The sequence below is a fragment of the Pristiophorus japonicus genome, chromosome 5, assembly GCF_044704955.1.
Source record: "Pristiophorus japonicus isolate sPriJap1 chromosome 5, sPriJap1.hap1, whole genome shotgun sequence".
In the NCBI taxonomy this organism is placed as follows: domain Eukaryota; kingdom Metazoa; phylum Chordata; class Chondrichthyes; family Pristiophoridae; genus Pristiophorus; species Pristiophorus japonicus.
The window spans coordinates 105048053-105067875 of record NC_091981.1 but is presented as its reverse complement, the minus strand read 5'-3'; the positions used below and the strand labels follow the sequence as shown (position 1 = coordinate 105067875).

The 19823-nt window shown below is 44.5% G+C and overlaps 1 protein-coding gene across 4 annotated transcripts in view; it reads right to left on the bottom strand.

The window, feature by feature from the left end:
* The window catches only part of tax1bp1b (Tax1 (human T-cell leukemia virus type I) binding protein 1b), a 276059-nt gene that overhangs the window by 224193 nt on the left and 32043 nt on the right, over nucleotides 1-19823 (bottom strand). For all 4 annotated transcript variants that reach the window (XM_070880822.1, XM_070880819.1, XM_070880821.1 and 1 more), the window contains exon 2: nucleotides 11431-11622. In XM_070880822.1, coding sequence (XP_070736923.1) covers nucleotides 11431-11607 — 177 coding nt within the window. In that variant the 5' untranslated portion in view covers nucleotides 11608-11622. The remainder of the gene's footprint in view (nucleotides 1-11430; nucleotides 11623-19823) is intronic.

Genomic DNA, 19823 nt, shown 5'->3' with positions numbered 1-19823 from the left:
CCTCCACCTCTTCCTCCCCCATCCTCCTCCTCCTCCTCCTCTTCCTCCCCCATCCTCGTCCCCCCCCCCCCACCCTGCACCTCCTCTTCCCCCCCCTACTCTGCCCCCTCCTCTCCCCCCCCCCGCCCCCCCATCCTCCTCCTCTTCCCCCCCCCTCCTCCTCATCGGCAGCCCGCTGCCTTCCCTTCACATAAAGGTAGGACTTCTATTTTTATTTGTTATTGATTGATTGATTGCTTATTACTTTCGTCTTGGTGCTTTAGATGCAGGGTTCTTTCTATTTTTTTATTTGTTAATTAATTGCTTATTACTTTTTGTGCTTTGTTTAGTGCTTTGTAAGTCACAGTGCTTTCCTTGTATTTTTTATTTGTTATTGAATGCTTACTTTTGTGCTTTGTTTAGTGCTTGGTGCTTTAAATGTATTGCTTTGTTTAGTGCTTGGTGCTTTAAATGTACTTATGCTTCTTTAATGTTGTTGTGAAGGTGTTTCGGGCTTTGGAAAATCCTCTAACTTCCCTTCCCCCCAACCCCCACATTTTTGGTTACCTGCGCCTGATTTCTAAAGTGTCCGCAAGGTTTTTCTGAGTGTACAAAAGTGGACACATAAGCTGGCCTAAGTTAGTTTGGAGTAACTATTGGCTGTCTAAACTTGCCTAAATGGCTAAAACAGGCATAACTGGCTGGTAATGCCCCCTTTTGAAAAAAAATTGAACTAAAAAGAAACTGAACTAACTCACTGAAACTGGAGCAAACTAAATGAGGAGAATTGCGATCTTTAAGATACTCAAAAAAAACTAGTTGCTCCAAAAAAAATAGGAGCAACTCCTGTGGAAACTTGGCCCCTTTGCGTCCTCCTCACAACTTGCTTTCCCACCTATCTTTGTATCAGCAAATTTGGCGACATTACACTCGGTCCCTTCATCCAAGTCATTAATATAGATTGTAAATAGTTGAGGCCCCAGCACTGATCCCTGTGGTATCCCACAAGTTAATTTGCCAACCTGAAAATGACCCATTTATAGTGGATGAATTGGTTGTCAACTTAGGAAATTCCATAGATTCTAGAACGGTTCCTGCTGATTGGAAGGTAACAAATATAAGCCCATTATTTAAGAAAGGAGGGAACGAGATAACAGGGAACTACAGACCAATTAGCCTGACATTAGTAGTCGGGAAAATGCTCGAATCTATTATTAAGGACGTGGTAACAGGGCACTTAGAAAGTAATAATAGGATTAGGCAGAGTCAACACGGATTCATGAAAGGGAAATCGTATTTCACAAATCTGTTAAGACTTTTTTGAGGATGTAACTAGCAGAATAGATAGGGGGGAACCAGTGGATGTGGTGTATTTGGATTTTCAAAAGGCATTTGATAAGGTACCACACAAGAGGTTATTAAACAAAATTATAGCTCGTGGGATATGGGGTAATATACAACCATGGATTGGTTAACGGACAGAAAACAGAGAGCAGGAATAAACAACAACAACTTGTATTTATATAGCACCTTTAACTTAGTGAAACATCCCAAGGAGCCTCACAGGAGTATTATGAGATAAAAATTTGACAAGGAGCTGCATAAGTAGAAATTAGCGCAGGTGACCAAAAGCTTGGTCAAAAAGGTATGTTTTAAGGAGCGTCTTGAAGGCGGAAAGAGAAGTAGAGAGGCTGAGAGGTTCAGGCAGGGAGTTCTAGAGCTTGGGGTCTGGACAACAGAAGGCACAGCCACCAATGGTTGAGCGATTATAATTAATGATGCTCAAGAGGGCAGAATTAGAGGAGCGCAGACATCTCGGGGGGGGGGGGGGGTTTGTGGGGCTGCAGGAGATTACAGAGATAGGGAGGGGAAAGGCTATGAAGGGATTTGAAAATAAGGATGAGAAGTTTGAAATCAAGGCGTTGCTTTACTGGAAGCTAATGTAGGTCAGCGAGCACAGGGGTGAGGGGGACTTGGTGTGAGTTAGGATATGGGCAGCCGAGTTTTGGATCACCTCTAGTTTACTTGGTGTAGAATGTGGGAAGCCAGCTAGGAGTGCGTTTGAATAGTCAAGTCTAGAGGTAACAAAGGCATCGTTGAGGGCTTCAGCAGTGGCTGAGTTGAGGCAAGGGCACAGACGGGCGATGTTACAGAGGTGGAAATAGGCGGTCTTAGTTATGCTGTGGATATGTGATCGAAAGCTCATTTCAGGGTCAAAGAAAGATTACGAAAGTAAAATTGCGCAAAACACAAAAACAGATAGTAAATATATAGATATATAAAACGGAAGAGAGTGACTAAAGTAAATGTTGGTCCCTTAGAAGATGAGATTTAATAATGGGAAATGTGGAAATGGCTGAGACCTTAAACAATTATTTTGCTTCGGTCTTCACAGTGGAAGACACAAAAACCATGCCAAAAATTGCTGGTCATGGGAATGTGGGAAGGGAGGACCTTGAGACAATCACTATCACTAGGGAGGTAGTGCTAGACAGGCTAATGGGACTCAAGGTAGACAAGTCCCCTGGTCCTGATGAAATGCATCCCAGGGTATTAAAAGAGATGGCAGAAGTTATAGCAGATGCATTCGTTATAATCTACCAAAATTCTCTGGATTCTGGGGAGGTACCAGCGGATTGGAAAGTAGCTAATGTAACGCCTCTGTTTAAAAAAAGGGGGCAGACAAAAGGCAGGTAACTATAGGCCGGTTAGTTTAACATCTGTAGTGGGGAAAATGCTTGAAGCTATCATTAAGGAAGAAATAGCGGGACATCTAGATAGGAATAGTGCAATCAAGCAGACGCAGCATGGATTCATGAAGGAGAAATCATGTTTAACTAATTTACTGGAATTCTTTGAGGATATAACGAGCATGGTGGATAGAGGTGTACCGATGGATGTGGTGTATTTAGATTTTCAAAAGGCATTCGATAAGGTGCCACACAAAAGGTTACTGCAGAAGATAAAGGTACGCGGAGTCAGAGGAAATGTATTAGCATGGATAGAGAATTGGCTGGCGAACAGAAAGCAGAGAGTCGGGATAAATGGGTCCTTTTCCGGTTGGAAATCGGTGGTTAGTGGTGTGCCACAGGGATCGGTGCTGGGACCACAACTGTTTACAATATACATCGATGACCTGGAAGAGGGGACAGAGTGTAGTGTAACAAAATTTGCAGATGACACAAAGATTAGTGGGAAAGCGGGTTGTGTAGAGGACACAGAGAGGCTGCAAAGAGATTTAGACAGGTTAAGCGAATGGGCTAAGGTTTGGCAGATGGAATACAATGTCGGAAAATGTGAGGTCATCCACCTTGAGAAAAAAAACAGTAAAAGGGAATATTATTTGAATGGGGAGAAATTACAACATGCTGTGGTGCAGAGGGACCAGGGGGTCCTTGTGCATGAATCCCAAAAAGTTAGTTTGCAGGTGCAGCAGGTAATCAGGAAGGCGAATGGAATATTGGCCTTCATTGCGAGAGAGATGGAGTACAAAAGCAGGGAGGTCCTGCTGCAACTGTACAGGGTATTGGTGAGGCCGTACCTGGAGTACTGCAGTTTTGGTCACCTTACTTAAGGAAGGATATACTAGCTTTGGAGGGGGTACAGAGACGATTCACTAGGCTGATTCCGGAGATGAGAGGGTTACCTTATGATGATAGATTGAGTAGACTGGATCTTTACTCATTGGAGTTCAGAAGGATGAGGGGTGATCTTATAGAAACATTTAAAATAATGAAAGGGATCGACAAGATAGAGGCAGAGAGGTTGTTTCCACTGGTCGGAGAGACTAGAACTAGGGGGCACAGCCTCAAAATACGGGGGGAGCCAATTTAAAACCGAGTTGAGAAGAAATTTCTTCTCCCAGAGGGTTGTGAATCTGTGGAATTCTCTGCCCAAGGAAGCAGTTGAGGCTTGAATGTATTCAAATCACAGATAGATAGATTTTTAACCAATAAGGGAATTAAGGGTTATGGGGAGCGGGCAGGTAAGTGGAGCTGAGTCCACGGCCAGATCAGCCATGATCTTGTTGAATGGCGGAGCAGGCTCGAGGGGATAGATGGCCTACTCCTGTTCCTAATTCTTATGTTCTAAGGTTGTGAACAGTCTAGTTCAGCCTCAGACAGGAGTTAGGGAGAGGGATGGAGTCACTGGGTAGGGAACGGAGTTTGTGGCAAGGACCGAAAATAATGGCTTCGGTCTTCCCAATATTCAACTGGAGAACATTTCTGCTCATCGGACAAGCAGCCTGACAATTTAGAGACCGGGGATGGGTCGAGTGAAGTGGTCGTCAGGTAGAGATGCGTGTCATCAGCGCACATGTGGAAACTGATGCTGTGTTTTCGGATGATGTCGCCAAAGGGCAACACGTAGATGAGAAATAGGAAGGGACCAGGGGGGACACTAGAGCTGACAATGTGGGGGCGGGAAGAGAAGCCGTTGCACGTGATTTTCTGGCTATAATTAGATAGATAAGAATGGAAATAGGCAAGTGCAGTCCCACCCAGCTGGACAATGGTGGAGAGGCGTTGGAGAAGGATAGAGTGGTCAACCGTGTCAAAGGCTGCAGATAAGTCAAGAAGGATGAGGAGGGATAAGTTACCTTCGCCACAGTTACAAAGGATGTCATTTGGAGAGCTGTTTTGGTACTGTGGCAGGCGCGGAAACCGGATTGGAGGGATTCAAACATGGAACTGCAGAAAAGATGGGCACGGATTTGGGAGGCGACAACACGTTCAAAGACGTTGGAGAGGAAAGGGAGGTTGGAGGTGGGGCGGTAGTTTGCAAGGACGGAGAGGTCGAGGGTTATTTTTTTTTTTGAGAGGGGTGATGACGGCAGATTTGAGGGAGAGGGGGAACGGGTCATTTTCGGGTTGGCAGAATGTAACTAGTTGGGTCCCGCAAGGATCAGTGCTTGGGCCTCAGCTGTTCACAATCTATATCACTGATTTGGATGAGGGGACCAAATACAATATATCCAAGTTTGCTGATGATACAAAGCTAGGTGGGAATGTAAGTTGTGAGGAGAAAGCAAACAGGCTGCAAGGGGATATAGACAGGCTAAGTGAGTGGGCAAGAACATAGCAAATGTAATATAATGTGGAGAAATATGAAGTTATCCACTTTGGTCAGAAAAATAGAAAAGCAGAGTATTTTTTAAATGGTGAGAGATTGAGAAATATTGGTCTTCAGAAGGATCTGGGTGGCCTTGTACACAAATCACTGAAAGTTAACATGCAGGTACAGCAAGCAATTAAGCAAGCAAATGGTATGTTGGCCTTTATTACAAGAGGATTTGAGTACAAGAGTAAAGATGTCTAACTGCAATTATATAGTGCCCTGGTGAGACCACACCTGGAGTATTGTGTACAGTTTTGGTCTCCTTACCCAAGGAAGGATATACTTGCCATAGAGGGAGTGCAACTAAGGTTCACCAGACTGATTCCTGGGATGGGGAGATTGTCCTCTGAGAGGTTGAGTAGAGTAGGCCTATATTTTCCAGAGTTTAGAAGAAAGGTGATCCCATTGAAACATTCTTACAGGGCTTGACCAGGGTAGATGCAGGGAGAATGTTTCCCCTGCCTGGGGAGTCTAGAGCCAGAGGTCAATCTCAGAATAAGGGGTTGGCCAATTAGGACTGAGTTGAGGAGAAATTTCTTCACTCAGAAGGTGGTGAATCTTTGGAATTCTCTACCCCAGAGGGCTGTGGAGGCTCAGTCGTTGAATATATTCAAGACAGAGCTCAATACATTTTTGGATATTAAGGGAATCAAGGGATATGGGGATAGTACAGGAAAGTGGAGTTGAGGTAGGAGATCAGCCATGATCTTATGAATGGCAGAGCAGGCTCGAGGGGCCGAATGGCCTACTCCTGCTCCTAGTTCTTATGAATCCAAATGTTATTATTGGAACAAATCACATTCATTCTGCTCCAGTTACGATGAATTCAAGAGGCGTCAACCTCCTTTCTGGATGCTTGCATCCAATGTGTTGGCCATTAATTGCTTTTCCACTGAAAGCCACTATTCCCAGTGATCATCATAAGCGGTCCCTCAAACGAGGATGACTTGCTTCCGCGAATTCACAGGTGTTTCAAAGAAGGACCCGATGTTCCACTCCTGAACTCCAATTGAGGGGGCTTGACAGAGCTAGGCCTTTATCCAGTGGCAAGGGTTAACCAGGACGACTGGAGACCTGCCCTGCTGCACGGACCGAGCACGCACACATATCGCAGTGTGGGTTGGACTGTACTACCCCGGGCCCTCGGCTCTTCTGGGCCTCGTACCCTCATCTGTCGCTACATTCACCACATCTCGCCACTCACCCGCCCCGGCCTTCCCACGCTCCAAAACGGCGACCAGGGTTTTGATGAAGTCACCCATCTCAAAAACGTTGCATACTTGGAGCAGCTCGCGCTGGAGGTTGGTGGTACGCTGCTCCTGCTCTTTTATAGCCCGACCTGCGGAGCTGTTCTCTCGCAGGTCGGGGGGGCCACGATGTCCCAGGCCCGCCGCTCCTGCTCTTTTATAGCTGCACCTGCAGAGCTGTTCTCTATATAGAAACATAGAAAATAGGTGCAGGAGTAGGCCATTCAGCCATTCGAGCCTGCACCGCCATTCAATGAGTTCATGGCTGAACATGCAACTTCAGTACCCCATTCCTGCTTTCTCGCCATACCCCTTGATCCCCCTAGTAGTAAGGACTACATCCAACTCCTTTTTGAATATATTTAGTGAATTGGCCTCTACAACTTTCTGTGGTAGAGAATTCCACAGGTTCACCACTCTCTGGGTGAAGAAGATTCTCCTCATCTCGGTCCTAAATGGCTTACCCCTTATCCTTAGACTGTGACCCCTGGTTCTGGACTTCCCCAACATTGGGAACATTCTTCACGCATCTAACCTGTCTAAACCCATCAGAATTTTAAACGTTTCTATGAGATCCCCTCTCATTCTTCTGAACTCCAGTGAATACAAGCCCAGTTGATCCAGTCTTTCTTGATATGTCAGTCCCGCCATCCCGGGAATCAGTCTGGTGAACCTTCGCTGCACTCCCTCAATAGCAGGAATGTCCTTCCTCAAGTTAGGAGACCAAAACTGTACACAATACTCCAGGTGTGGCCTCACCAAGATCCTGTACAACTGTAGTAACACCTCCCTGCCCCTGTACTCAAATCCCCTCGCTATGAAGGCCAACATGCCATTTGCTTTCTTAACCGCCTGCTGTACCTGCATGCCAACCTTCAATGACTGATGTACCGTGACACCCAGGTCTCGTTGCACCTCCCCTTTTCCTAATCTGTCACCATTCAAATAATAGTCTGTCTCTCTGTTTTTACCACCAAAGTGGATAACCTCACATTTATCCACATTATACTTCATCTGCCATGCATTTGCCCACTCACCTAACCTATCCAAGTCACTCTACAGCCTCATAGCATCCGCCTCGCAGCTCACACTGCCACTCAACTTAGTGTCATCCACAAATTTGGAGATACTACATTTAATCCCCTCGTCTAAATCATTAATGTACAATGTAAACAGTTGGGGCCCCAGCACAGAACCTTGCGGTACCCCACTGGTCACTGCCTGCCATTCTGAAAAGTACTCATTTACTCCTACTCTTTGCTTCCTGTCTGCCAACCAGTTCTCAATCCACGTCAGCACACTACCCCCAATTCCATGTGCTTTAACTTTGCACATTAATCTCTTGTGTGGGACCTTGTCTAAAGCCTTCTGAAAGTCCAAATACACCACATCAACTGGTTCTCCCTTGTCCACTCTACTGGAAACATCCTCAAAAAATTCCAGAAGATTTGTCAGGCATGATTTCCCTTTCACAAATCCATGCTGACTTGGACCTATCATGTCACCTCTTTCCAAATGCGCTGCTATGACATCCTTAATAATTGATTCCATCAGTTTACGCACTACCGATGTCAGGCTGACCGGTCTATAATTCCCTGTTTTCTCTCTCCCTCCTTTTTTAAAAAGTGGGGTTACATTGGCTACCCTCCACTCCATAGGAACTGATCCAGAGTCAATGGAATGTTGGAAAATGACTGTCAATGCATCCACTATTTCCAAGGCCACCTCCTTAAGTACTCTGGGATGCAGTCCATCAGGCCCTGGGGATTTATCGGCCTTCAATCCCATCAATTTCCCGACTAATAAGGATTTCCTTCCGTTCCTCCTTCTTACTATATATCTTAAATATAGTCTGTGCATAGCACACATGTCCTATACACACTCATCGACTTCTTGTTGACACTATTTTTCGGTCACATTTTTCCTATTACACTTAGTTGATTTGCCTCAAAGTACAACAGCAGCATATCAGGACTGATGAGATAGGATTGTATGCAAAACCCAATCACCTAGTTTGCCTACTTGCCATCTATTTCACCATCATTCTGCTCACTCTGTTTGACCAAATTATGGCACAATTATATGCAGTCATGTAAACTGGTTAGGTTTATTAGATCGCAAGTTACCAACTGTGTATAATGAGGCTAGCAGTTCCTTTGGTACATTTGACTTTCTACTGTTTTTGTTCCAAAATTTATAATCCTTGAGGTTACACAATTCTGTAGTGCTAAAACAATTCTGAAAATAAAAAGTTATAAAAGACATAAGAATGAGGAAACAATTTTCAACTGTTACTGGACTCTAGTTAAAAAGACATTATTCATAGGTGCTATTTCATGTTCTCCAATTAAAAAAACATATTTACTGATTCCTTAACAATGCATTTAGTTTATTTAGAATTCCTTAAATATCAAAAAGAAAAAGCCACTCGATGTCACCAACACTCCTGAAATATCTTCTACTATATAACATTTACTATATGCATTTCCAAACTTTAAAAGTTAACCAAAAATTGCATCAACATCTCATATTTTCATCTATTGTATTTTTTTAAAGCTGAATGACTGCACTATTCTAACGTACCTGTAGGTTGTGTTGTAAGGGTCACTTTGTGTGACTAGCTGTACCGGGACTGACCCATACATTACGTGACAGGCTGCTGCCCTCTCTCTCCCAGCACCAAAAACAGGTCATGATTTTTGATCATTCCAAATAATACCGCCCCCCCCCCCACCCACGTTTACATTATCTATCCTTTTCCTCGTATCAATTTCTATCTATCTGGACAAAAGATTAGAGGGGAGTTGAGCAGAATTGTTTTCACGCCGTGGGGGGGGGGCATCTGGAAGGCACTGCCTGCGAAGGTGGTAGAAGCAGAAACCCTCATCACATTTAGAAAGTACTTGCATATGCACTTGAAGTGCCGTAACCTGCAAAGCTACGGACCAACAGCTAGAAAGTGGGATTAGGCTGGATAGCTCTTTTTTGACCAGCGCACACACAATGGGCCGAATGGCCTGTTTCTGTGTTGTAAATTTTTATGATTTACACCCTCTCAGTCTGACATGCCAACATATGGGCACCATATGGGCAGTGGAAATGCTACAGATGTCAACTTTGACCTTGCGTTTAAATGACCCAAGCATGCCTCCCAACTTAAAAAGAAATCTACAGCAATGGCAAGACTATTTTCAAGACATAAAATTATAAAAATTAGATGCATCAGTAGCCTACTTATTTGCCCCAAATATGAACGCACAAGTGTTAATACCTGGCAATGGAGCTCATTTTTAATTTATTTGGCGTGATGCATAGGCAGCTGTGTGTGGATCTTCTTGTGTCATGCATTCTTTTAATAGAAGTAAACGTTCAGACCCACCCAAAATGAGATGATGTAATAGCTTTTACCCATATTAGACAATACACCTCTGCAGACCATCAACGTTTCCAAGAAGAATTTTGAGCTGGGTTCAATAAGCAATCCCCCTGTTCACTGAGCAAATATTGGGGCTGTCCCCTTACAGCAATACCTCCCCAACATTCAGGCAAAATTCTGCCATCTCCTGCTAAGACGCTTCTTGCTCAACTTTCCAGCCACTGTGAAGATACTCAGCCCAGAACCTCCCCCTTCCCCATGACAAGAGCATTTTCATCATCCCTGCCCCCTGCATCCACCTTCTCCCACTCCCCTCTTTTCCTCTCCTCCTCCCTCCAATTATCCCCTATAAACCAACCTGATCTAAAAACAAATACTTTGTTTTGACTCACTGTGTGCAACATTACAGGAGATCAACTAGTTAGATATAACAAATACATAGTTGGATCAGTTAAGCATAAGTTCTGACAGCTCCTAAAGGAAACATTGGGCCCAAGTTTCGGCTGGAGTTGCTCCTATTTTTTTGGAGCAACTAGTTTAGTTTGGAGTATCTTAGAAATCGTAATTCTCGGCATTTAGTTTGCTCCAGTTCTAGTGAGTTAGTTTATTTTTGTTTTAGTTCAGTTTTTTTTTTCCAAAAGGGGGCGCTACCAGCCACTTACACCTGTGTTGCAAGTTTAGGCAGCGAAGTTACTCCAAACTAACTTAGAACGGAACGTCGACTTTTGTACGCTCAGAAAAACGTTGCGTACACTTTAGAATTAGGCGCTGGTAGCCAGAGATGGGGAGGGAAGGGAAGTTAGGGGATTTTCCAAAGCATTAAACACTTCACTTTTACCAATAAAGAGCCATCAATAATAAGTGATAAATAAATCAATCAAAAAATCAAAAATTAAATCAATAAATAAAAAATTAAAAGTTTCTACTCACCTACTGCACCTATCCATTCGGGAGCACCAGGAGGCCTCCAACAGCCTGCCGAAGAGCTGGTCGGGCAGGGCCCGCCACCAGGGAGGAGTTCGGGTGGGCCTCGCCGCCGAAGAGCTGCTCGTCGGGCGGGCCCTGCCACCGGGGAGTAACTTAGGCGGGGCCCACCACCGTGGAGTTCAGGTGCACCCCGCCGCCGAAGAGCTGCTGGTCGGGTGGAGCCCGCCACCGGGGCGGAGTTCAGGCGGGCCCCGCCGCCAAAGAGCTGCTGGTCAGGCGGGGCCCGCCATCGGGGAGGAGTTCGGGCGGGCCCCGTTGCCCAAGAGCTGCTGGTTGGGCGGGCCCCGGCGCCGATGAGGCAAGGGCAGTGGCGACGAGGCGAGGGACCGTGAGGCAGGCAGGCCACTCTGCTCGGGATAGGGGTGGCGAACATCGCGATGTCCCTTCGGCCAGGGATAGGGTCGCCCGGAGACAGGACGCACTGGGAGGGCCAGGAGCTACTGCGCACGCGCGCAGCTGCTGCCACTCTTTTCGGCGCAGGGCTGTAGCTTCGGCCCCAGTTGCTTGTGCTGCACCGCGCCGACTGCTAAGCGGGCTTGCTGAGCACCAAGAATTGCGAGGTAAGTTTTAGGCGCACTTTTAATTCTACAATATAGGTAGGCCTCTTGGAGGGGCACCGTCTGCGGGACAGCTGAAACTTGGGCCCAATAAGTGGGTAACTCCACTGTAATAAGATAAATATGCAACATCTCAAAAAGTACACCATTACTACTAGAAACATACCTTAAAGATGCCAACCCAGTCCTTTTGATGTGGCTTAATGTATGGAGTCAGGATGTAATGGCACTCAAGGGGAGCATGAGGGAGGTAACTTTTTGCCACATTTTGAAAGATTACATGAGCAAAATTAGATGCTTGCATCGTGCTGCTTGACGGCAGTGGAACATGAACTACATCCATTCTTCAGCACAATTTCTGTAACATTAAAAAAAATTGTCAAGATACTTAACCTCCCTCAGTGTCTGGTTTAAATAATCTGTACGACTTACTGCAGTTATATAGCACTTCAAACACAACAAAACATCCCAAGGCACTTCACAAGAGCTGAATTCAGATACTGAGCAGTGACTTAGATATGGGGAGGTGGCCAAATGTGAGGTCAAAGTGGTAGATTTGAACAGACTTTTGAAAGTAGGCAGAGATAAAGCATGGGAAGTGGGAGACAATCAGTGACCACTGAAAGCATTTTTAGATCCTGCAAGTAAATTTTATTTCATAGATTAAGCGGTTGACTTAAAAGATGTGCCACTAATTGCCACATTACACATGTTTACTCTTCATTAATGTTGGCTTAGTAGGTTTAGGTAGTGACTATGAGTCATATTGGCCAGGAAGGTCTCCGGTTCAACTCCTAGTTTGTGCTGAATTAGCTAATGTCAGCCAGGGCCGCAATAATGGGCACCACACTTGACATCAGTTCCTGGGTTATGCAGAGAAAATGTTGGTCAGGATTCTGATCCAACAACATTCACTCTCAAGTGCCGATGTCAAGTTGGTGACCCCTGCAGTCAAATAGCCTGCAGTCACATGCTAACAATGGCTACTTGAGTAATGTACCAAAATAATTCAGCACCCACAAAACCTTACTGCACGAAGGAGTCAATATCTATAGTGGGAGGAGGGAAGAAAATTGGTAGTGAAAAGCTATAGGAAAAAAAAAGCTTTGAACACCATAGAAGAAGTAGATTTCAATTTGCTAATAATTCATAACAAAAGGCTTAGGACAAGAGTGAATAAATTTTTCTAAGGCTGCTAAACTTTTATTGAGCGACAGTTTTAAAAAGTGTTTTGTGTAGTTCTATACTAGGGCATGGAGCAACACAGAAACAAGAACTTCACAGCATGGCAAGTACTGTACCAATTACTCAAACAGTTGCAAAGACATTGATGCTGAAATATAAAATACCACCAAATTTGTTTAAAACAGTATGACCAGATCAAAAAAAATCAAGTCAAGAGAGCAAATATTAAGTATTTTAGAATATAAAATCAGTTCACTAACTTTCATCTGATACTACTTCAGAACTGATACCATTCTAATATGAATAACACCCCATCTCAAACTGCACAAGTCACCCACCATTGTTATGGCCTTACCCTAAAATGCCAAAGTCCTTTTAATAGATGTTAGTATATAAAGGAAGTAGCTATGTTACATTTTCAAAGTTCGCATCTGGAAATCTGCCAGATGGCTCAGTAAATTTATATAGTAAGTAGCTTAGCCATTCAGACCAGTATGTGCTGAGTTAGCTAACCTTCCAGCCATGGCACGGTGCTGCAATTGGCCTCAATGCCTTTTGCATTTGACGGGCAGAAAAAAAAGTATTTCAGTATTCCTACTCCTGGTTGATACTTACTACTACAACACGCCTATGTGAGATGAGGACAGGATTGAGCTCGGCTGCGCTGTTGCCCCTAAATCACATTCTTGCCACAACTTACTGTTTGGGCTTGTACATGAAGAATAACCACTTGGATGAAGTATTAGTGATTGTGGAAGCCTGTGGAACTGGAACTCAATTAAGATTTAAACACTATCAAGAGAAGACAATTGTCAAGAAAATGAGCACAAAACATCAAAATATTGACCATTAAACCATTTTTAAAACAAATTTTATTTTTGGTCATAGATTTTAGGTGTCAGTAGACATCTACATTCGCACATTATAAATGTATTCAGTGTTCCAAGATATAAAATCCTAAACAGACGTCTTCAGTTATACAGACAAATACATCTTGCTGCTCATCAATGACTGATATCTTCAATTTATCCAAGATGCTTGCACATTTCTATTTCACTCATAACATGATCACTAAAATAATTCACACAATGGGGTACAACATACCTTTAGAAATAAAATTCAGGTTGTAGATGCACAATTTTAAATTTTGCAATTATTTAAGAGTTTCTTTAGTAAGTCAGAATTTAAAATGGACAAGATATATCAATAATCATCTTTAAGGATTTTTCATTTTATTTTCATGTAAAGAATTTGGCGATGAGTTCCTTATGAATGTGAATTTGTACTAATTTCAAAAAGCCACTGAGACAGAGAGGGGATTTGACATATTAATCGGTTTCCACATGTACGCCGATGACACCCAGTTTAATCTCACGACCCCTCCTCGGGCTCTGAATTGTCAGACTGCTTGTCCGACATCCAGTTCTGTATGAGCAGAAATTTTCTCCAATTGTATATTGGGAAGACCGAAGCCATTGTTTTCGGTCCCCGCCACAAACTTCGTTCCCTAGCCACTGACTCCATCCCTCTCCCCAACTCCTGTCTGAGGCTGAACCAGACTATTCGCAACCTTGGTGTCATATTTGACCCTGAAATGAGCTTTCGACTACATATCCACAGCACAACTAAGACCGCCTATTTCCACCTCCATAACATCGCCTGTCTCCGCCCTTGCCTCAGCTCATCTGCTGCTGAAGTCCTCATAGAAACATAGAAAATAGCCTGCACCACCATTCAATAATATCATGGCTGATCATTCACCTCAGTGCCCCTTTCCTGCTTTCTCTCCATACCCCTTGATCCCATTAGCCGGCAGGGCCATATCGAGCCCACTCTTGAATATATCTAACGAACTGGCATCAACAACTCTCTGCGGTAGAGAAGTCAAGAGGTTAACAACTCTGAGTGAAGATGTTTCTCCTCATCTCGGTCCTAAATGGCTTACCACTTATCCTTAGACTATGACCCCTGGTTCTGGACGACCCCAACATCGGGAACATTCTTCCTGCATCTAACCTGTCCAGTCCCGTCAGAATTTTATATGTTTCTATGAGATCCCCTCTCATTCTTCTAAACGCCAGTGAATACAGGCCCAGTCGATACAGTCTCTCCTCATATGTCAGTCCGGCCATCCCGGGAATCAGTCTGGTGAACCTTCGCTGCACTCCCTCCCTCAATAGCAAGAACGTTCATCCTCAGATTAGGAGAACAAAACTGAACACAATATTCCAGGTGAGGCCTCACCAAGGTCCTGTACAACTGCATTAAGACCTCCCTGCTCCTATACTCAAATCCCCTAGCTATGAAGGCCAACATGCCATTTGCCTTCTTCACCACCTGCTGTACCTGGATGCCAACTTTCAATGACTGATGTACCATGACACCCAGGTCTCGTTGCAACTTCACTTTTCCAAATCTGCCGCCATTCAGATAATATTCTACCTTCAAGTTTTTGTCACCAAAGTGGATAACCTCACATTTATCCACATTATACTGCATCTGCCATGCATTTGCCCACTCACCTAACCTGTCCAAGTCACCCTGCAGCCTCTTAGCATGCTCATCACAGCTCACACCGCCTCCCAGCTTAGTGTCATCTGTAAACTTGGAGATATTACACTCAATTCCTTCATCTAAATCATTGATGTATATTGTAAATAGCTGGGGTCCCAATACTGAGCCCTGCGGCACCCCACTAGTCACTGCCTGCCATTCTGAGAAGGACCCGTTTATCCCTACTCTCTGCTTCCTGTCTGCCAACCAGTTCTCTATCCACATCAATACATTACCCCCAATACCATGTGCTTTAATTTTGCACACTAATCTCTTGTGTGCGACCTTGTCAAAAACCTTTTGAAAATCCAAATACACCACATCCATTGGTTCTCCCTTGTCCACTCTACTAGTTACATCCTCAAAAAATTCTAGATTTGTCAAGCATGATTTTCTTTTCATAAATCCATGCTGACTTGGACCGATCCTGTCACTGCTTTCCAAATGCACTGCTAATTCATCTTTAATAATTGATTCCAACATTTTCTCCACTACTGATGTCAGGCTAACCGGTCTATAATTACCCGTTTTCTCTCTCCCTCCTTTTTTAAAAAGTGGTGTTACATTAGCTACCCTCCAGTCCATAGGAACTAATCCAGAGTCGATAAGACTGTTGGAAAATGATCACCAATGCATCCACTATTTCTAGGGCCACTTCCTTAAGTACTCTGGGATGCAGACTATCAGGCCCTGGGGATTTTTCGGCCTTCAATCCCATCAATTTCCCTAACACAATTTCCTGACTAATAAGGATTTCCTTCAGTTCCTCCTTCTTGCTAGACCCTCGGTCCCCTAGTACTTCCGGAAGGTTATATGTGTCTTCCTTAGTGAAGACAGAACCAAAGTATTTGTTCAATTGGTCTGCCATTTCTTTGTTCCCCATTATAAATTCACCTGATTCTGACTGCAAGGGACCTACGTTTGTCTTCACTAATCTTTTTCTCTTCACATATCTATAGAAGCTTTTGCAGTCAGTTTTTATGTTCCCAGCAAGCTTCCGCTCATACTCTATTTTCCCCCTCTTAATTAAACCCTTTGTCCTCCTCTGCTGAATTCTAAATTTCTCCCAGTCCTCAGGTTTGCTGCTCTTCCTTGGATTTAACACTATCCTTAATTTCCCTTGTTAGCCACGGTTGAGCCACCTTCCCCGTTTTGTTTTTACTCCAGACAGGGATGTACAATTGTTAAAGTTCATCCATGTGATCTTTAAATGTTTACCATTGCCTATCCACTGTCAACGCTTTAAGTATCATTCGCCAGTCTATTCTAGCCAATTCCGTCTCATACCATCAAAGTTACCTTTCCTTAAGTTCAGGACCCTAGTCTCTGAATTAACTGTGTCACTGTCCATCTCAATAAAGAGTTCTACCATATTCTTCCCCAAGGGGCCTCGCACAACAAGATTGCTAATTAGTCCTTTCTCATTGCACATCGCCCAGTCTAGGATGGCCAGCCCTCTAGTTGGTTCCTCGACATACTGGTCTAGAAAATCATCCCTAATACACTCCAGGAAATCCTCCTCCACCGTATTGCTACCAGTTTGGTTAGCCCAATCTTTATGTAGATTAAAGTCGCCCATGATAACTGCTGTACCTTTATTGCACGCCTCCCTAATTTCTTGTTTGATTCTGTCCCCAACTTCACTACAACTGTTTGGTGGTCTCCCACTAGCGTTTTCTACCCTTTGGTATTCTGCAGCTCTATCCATACAGATTCCACATCATCCAAGCTAATGTCCTTCCTTACTATTGCGTTAATTTCCTCTTTAACTAGCAACGCTATCCCACCTCCTGTTCCTTTCTGTCTATCCATCCTGAATGTTGAATAGCCCTGGAGGACAAAGGGTTTGATTAGGGCAGGGAAAATGGAGTACGAGAAGAAGCTTGCAGGGAACATTAAGATGGATTGCAAAAGTTTCTATAGATATGTAAAGAGAAAAAGGTTAGTAAAGACAAACGTCGGTCCCCTGCAGTCAGAATCAGGGGAAGTCATAACGGGAACAAAGAAATGGCGGACCAATTGAACAAGTACTTTGGTTCGGTATTCACTAAGGAGGACACAAACAACCTTCCGGATATAAAAGGGGTCAGAGGGTCTAGTAAGGAGGAGGAACTGAGGGAAATCCTTATTAGTCGGGAAATTGTGTTAGGGAAATTGATGGGATTGAAGGCCGATAAATCCCCAGGGCCTGATGGACTGCATCCCAGAGTACTTAAGGAGGTGGCCTTGGAAATAGTGGATGCATTGACAGTCATTTTCCAACATTCCATTGACTCTGGATCAGTTCGTATCAAGTGGAGGGTAGCCAATGTAACCCCACTTTTTAAAAAAAGGAGGGAGAGAGAAAGCAGGGAATTATAGACCGGTCAGCTTGACCTCAGTAGTGGGTAAAATGAAATCAATTATTAAGGATGTCATAGCAGCGCATTTGGAAAGAGGTGACATGATAGGTCCAAGTCAGCATGGATTTGTGAAAGGGAAATCATGCTTGACAAATCTTATGGAATTTTTTGAGGATGTTTTCAGTAGAGTGGACAAGGGAGAACCAGTTGATGTGGTGTATTTGGACTTTCAGAAGGCTTTCAACAAGGTCCCACACAAGAGATTAATGTGCAAAGTTAAAGCACAGGGGATTGGGGGTAGTGTGCTGACATGGATTGAGAACTGGTTGTCAGACAGGAAGCAAAGAGTAGGAGTAAATGGGTACTTTTCAGAATGGCAGGCAGTGACTAGTGGGGTACCGCAGGGTTCTGTGCTGGGGCCTCAGCTGTTTACACTGTACATTAATGATTTAGACGAGGGGATTAAATGTAGTATCTCCAAATTTGCGGATGACACTAAGTTGGGTGGCAGTGTGAGCTGCGAGGAGGATGCTATGAGGCTGCAGAGTGACTTGGATAGGTTAGGTGAGTGGGCAAATGCATGGCAGATGAAGTATAATGTGGATAAATGTGAGGTTATCCACTTTGGTGGTAAAAACAGAGAGACAGACTATTATCTGAATGGTGACAGATTAGGAAAAGGAGAGGTGCAACGAGACCTGGGTGTCATGGTACATCAGTCATTGAAGGCTGGCATGCAGGTACAGCAGGCGGTTATGAAAGCAAATGGCATGTTGGCCTTCATAGTGAGGGGATTTGAGTACAGGGGCAGGGAGGTGTTGCTACAGTTGTACAGGGCATTGGTGAGGCCACACCTGGAGTATTGTGTACAGTTTTGGTCTCCTAACTTGAGGAAGGACATTCTTGCTATTGAGGGAGTGCAGCGAAGGTTCACCAGACTGATTCCCGGGATGGTGGGACTGACCTATCAAGAAAGACTGGATCAATTGGGCTTGTATTCACTGGAGTTCAGAAGAATGAGAGGGGACCTTATAGAAACGTTTAAAATTCTGACGGGTTTAGACAGGTTGGATGCAGGAAGAATGTTCCCAATGTTGGGGAAGTCCAGAACCAGGGGTCACAGTCTAAGGATAAGGGGTAAGCCATTTAGGACCGAGATAAGGAGAAACTTCTTCACCCAGAGAGTGGTGAACCTGTGGAATTCTCTACCACAGAAAGTAGTTGAGGCCAATTCACTAAATATATTCAAAAGGGAGTTGGATGAAGTCCTTACTACTAGGGGGATCAAGGGGTATGGCGAGAAAGCAGGAATGGGGTACTGAAGTTGCATGTTCAGCCATGAACTCATTGAATGGCGGTGCAGGCTAGAAGGGCAAAATGGCCTACTCCTGCACCTATTTTCTATGTTTCTATGTTGAGTTCCCAGCCTTGGCCACCCTGGAGCCATGTCTCTGTAATCCCAATTATATCATATTCGTTAATAGCTGCCTGCGCAGTTAATTCGTCCACCTTATTACGAATACTCCTCGCATTGAGGCACAGAGCCTTCAGGCTTGTCTTTTTAACACACTTTGTCCCTTTAGAATTTTGCTGTAATGTGGTCCTTTTTGATTTTTGCCTTGGGTTTCTCTGCCCTCCACTTTTACTTTTCTTCTTTCTATATTTTGCTTCTGCCCCCATTTTACTTCCCTCTGTCTCCCTGCAGAGGTTCCCATCCCCATGCCATATTAGTTTAACCCCTCCCCAACAGCACTAGCAAACACTCCCCCTAGGACATTGGTTCCGGTCCTGCCCAGGTGCAGACCGTCCGGTTTGTACTGGTCCCAGCTCTCCCAGAACCGGTTCCAATGTCCCAAGAATTTGAATCTCTCCTTCCTGTACCACTCCTCAAGCCACGTATTCGTCTTAGCTATCCTGCATTTCCTACTCTGACTAGCACGTGGCACTGAGATTACTACCTTTGAGGTCCTACTTTTTATTTCAACTCCAGCTCCCTAAACTCAGCTTGTAGGACCTCATCCCATTTTTTTTACCTAGATCGTTGGTACCTATATGTACCACGACAGCTGGCTGTTTACCCTCCCCCTCCAGAATGCGCTGCAGCCGCTCTGAGACATCCTTGACCCTTGCACCAGGGAGGCAACATATCATCCTGGAGTCTCGTTTGCAGCCGCAGAAACGCCTATCTATTCCCCTTACAGTAGAATCCCCTATCACTGTAGCTCTCCCACTCTTTCTCCTGCCCTTCTGTGCTGCAGAACCACCCCTGGTGCCATGGACTTGGCTGCTGCTGCCTTCCCCTGATGAGTCATTTCCCCAAACAATACCCAAGGTGGTGTATCTGTTTTGGAGGGAGATGCCCACAGGGGACCCCTGCACTACCTTCCTTCCACTGCTCTTCCTGATGGTCACCCATTCTCTTATCTGCCTGAGTAACCTTTACCTGCGGTAAGACCAACTCACTAAACGTGCTATTCAC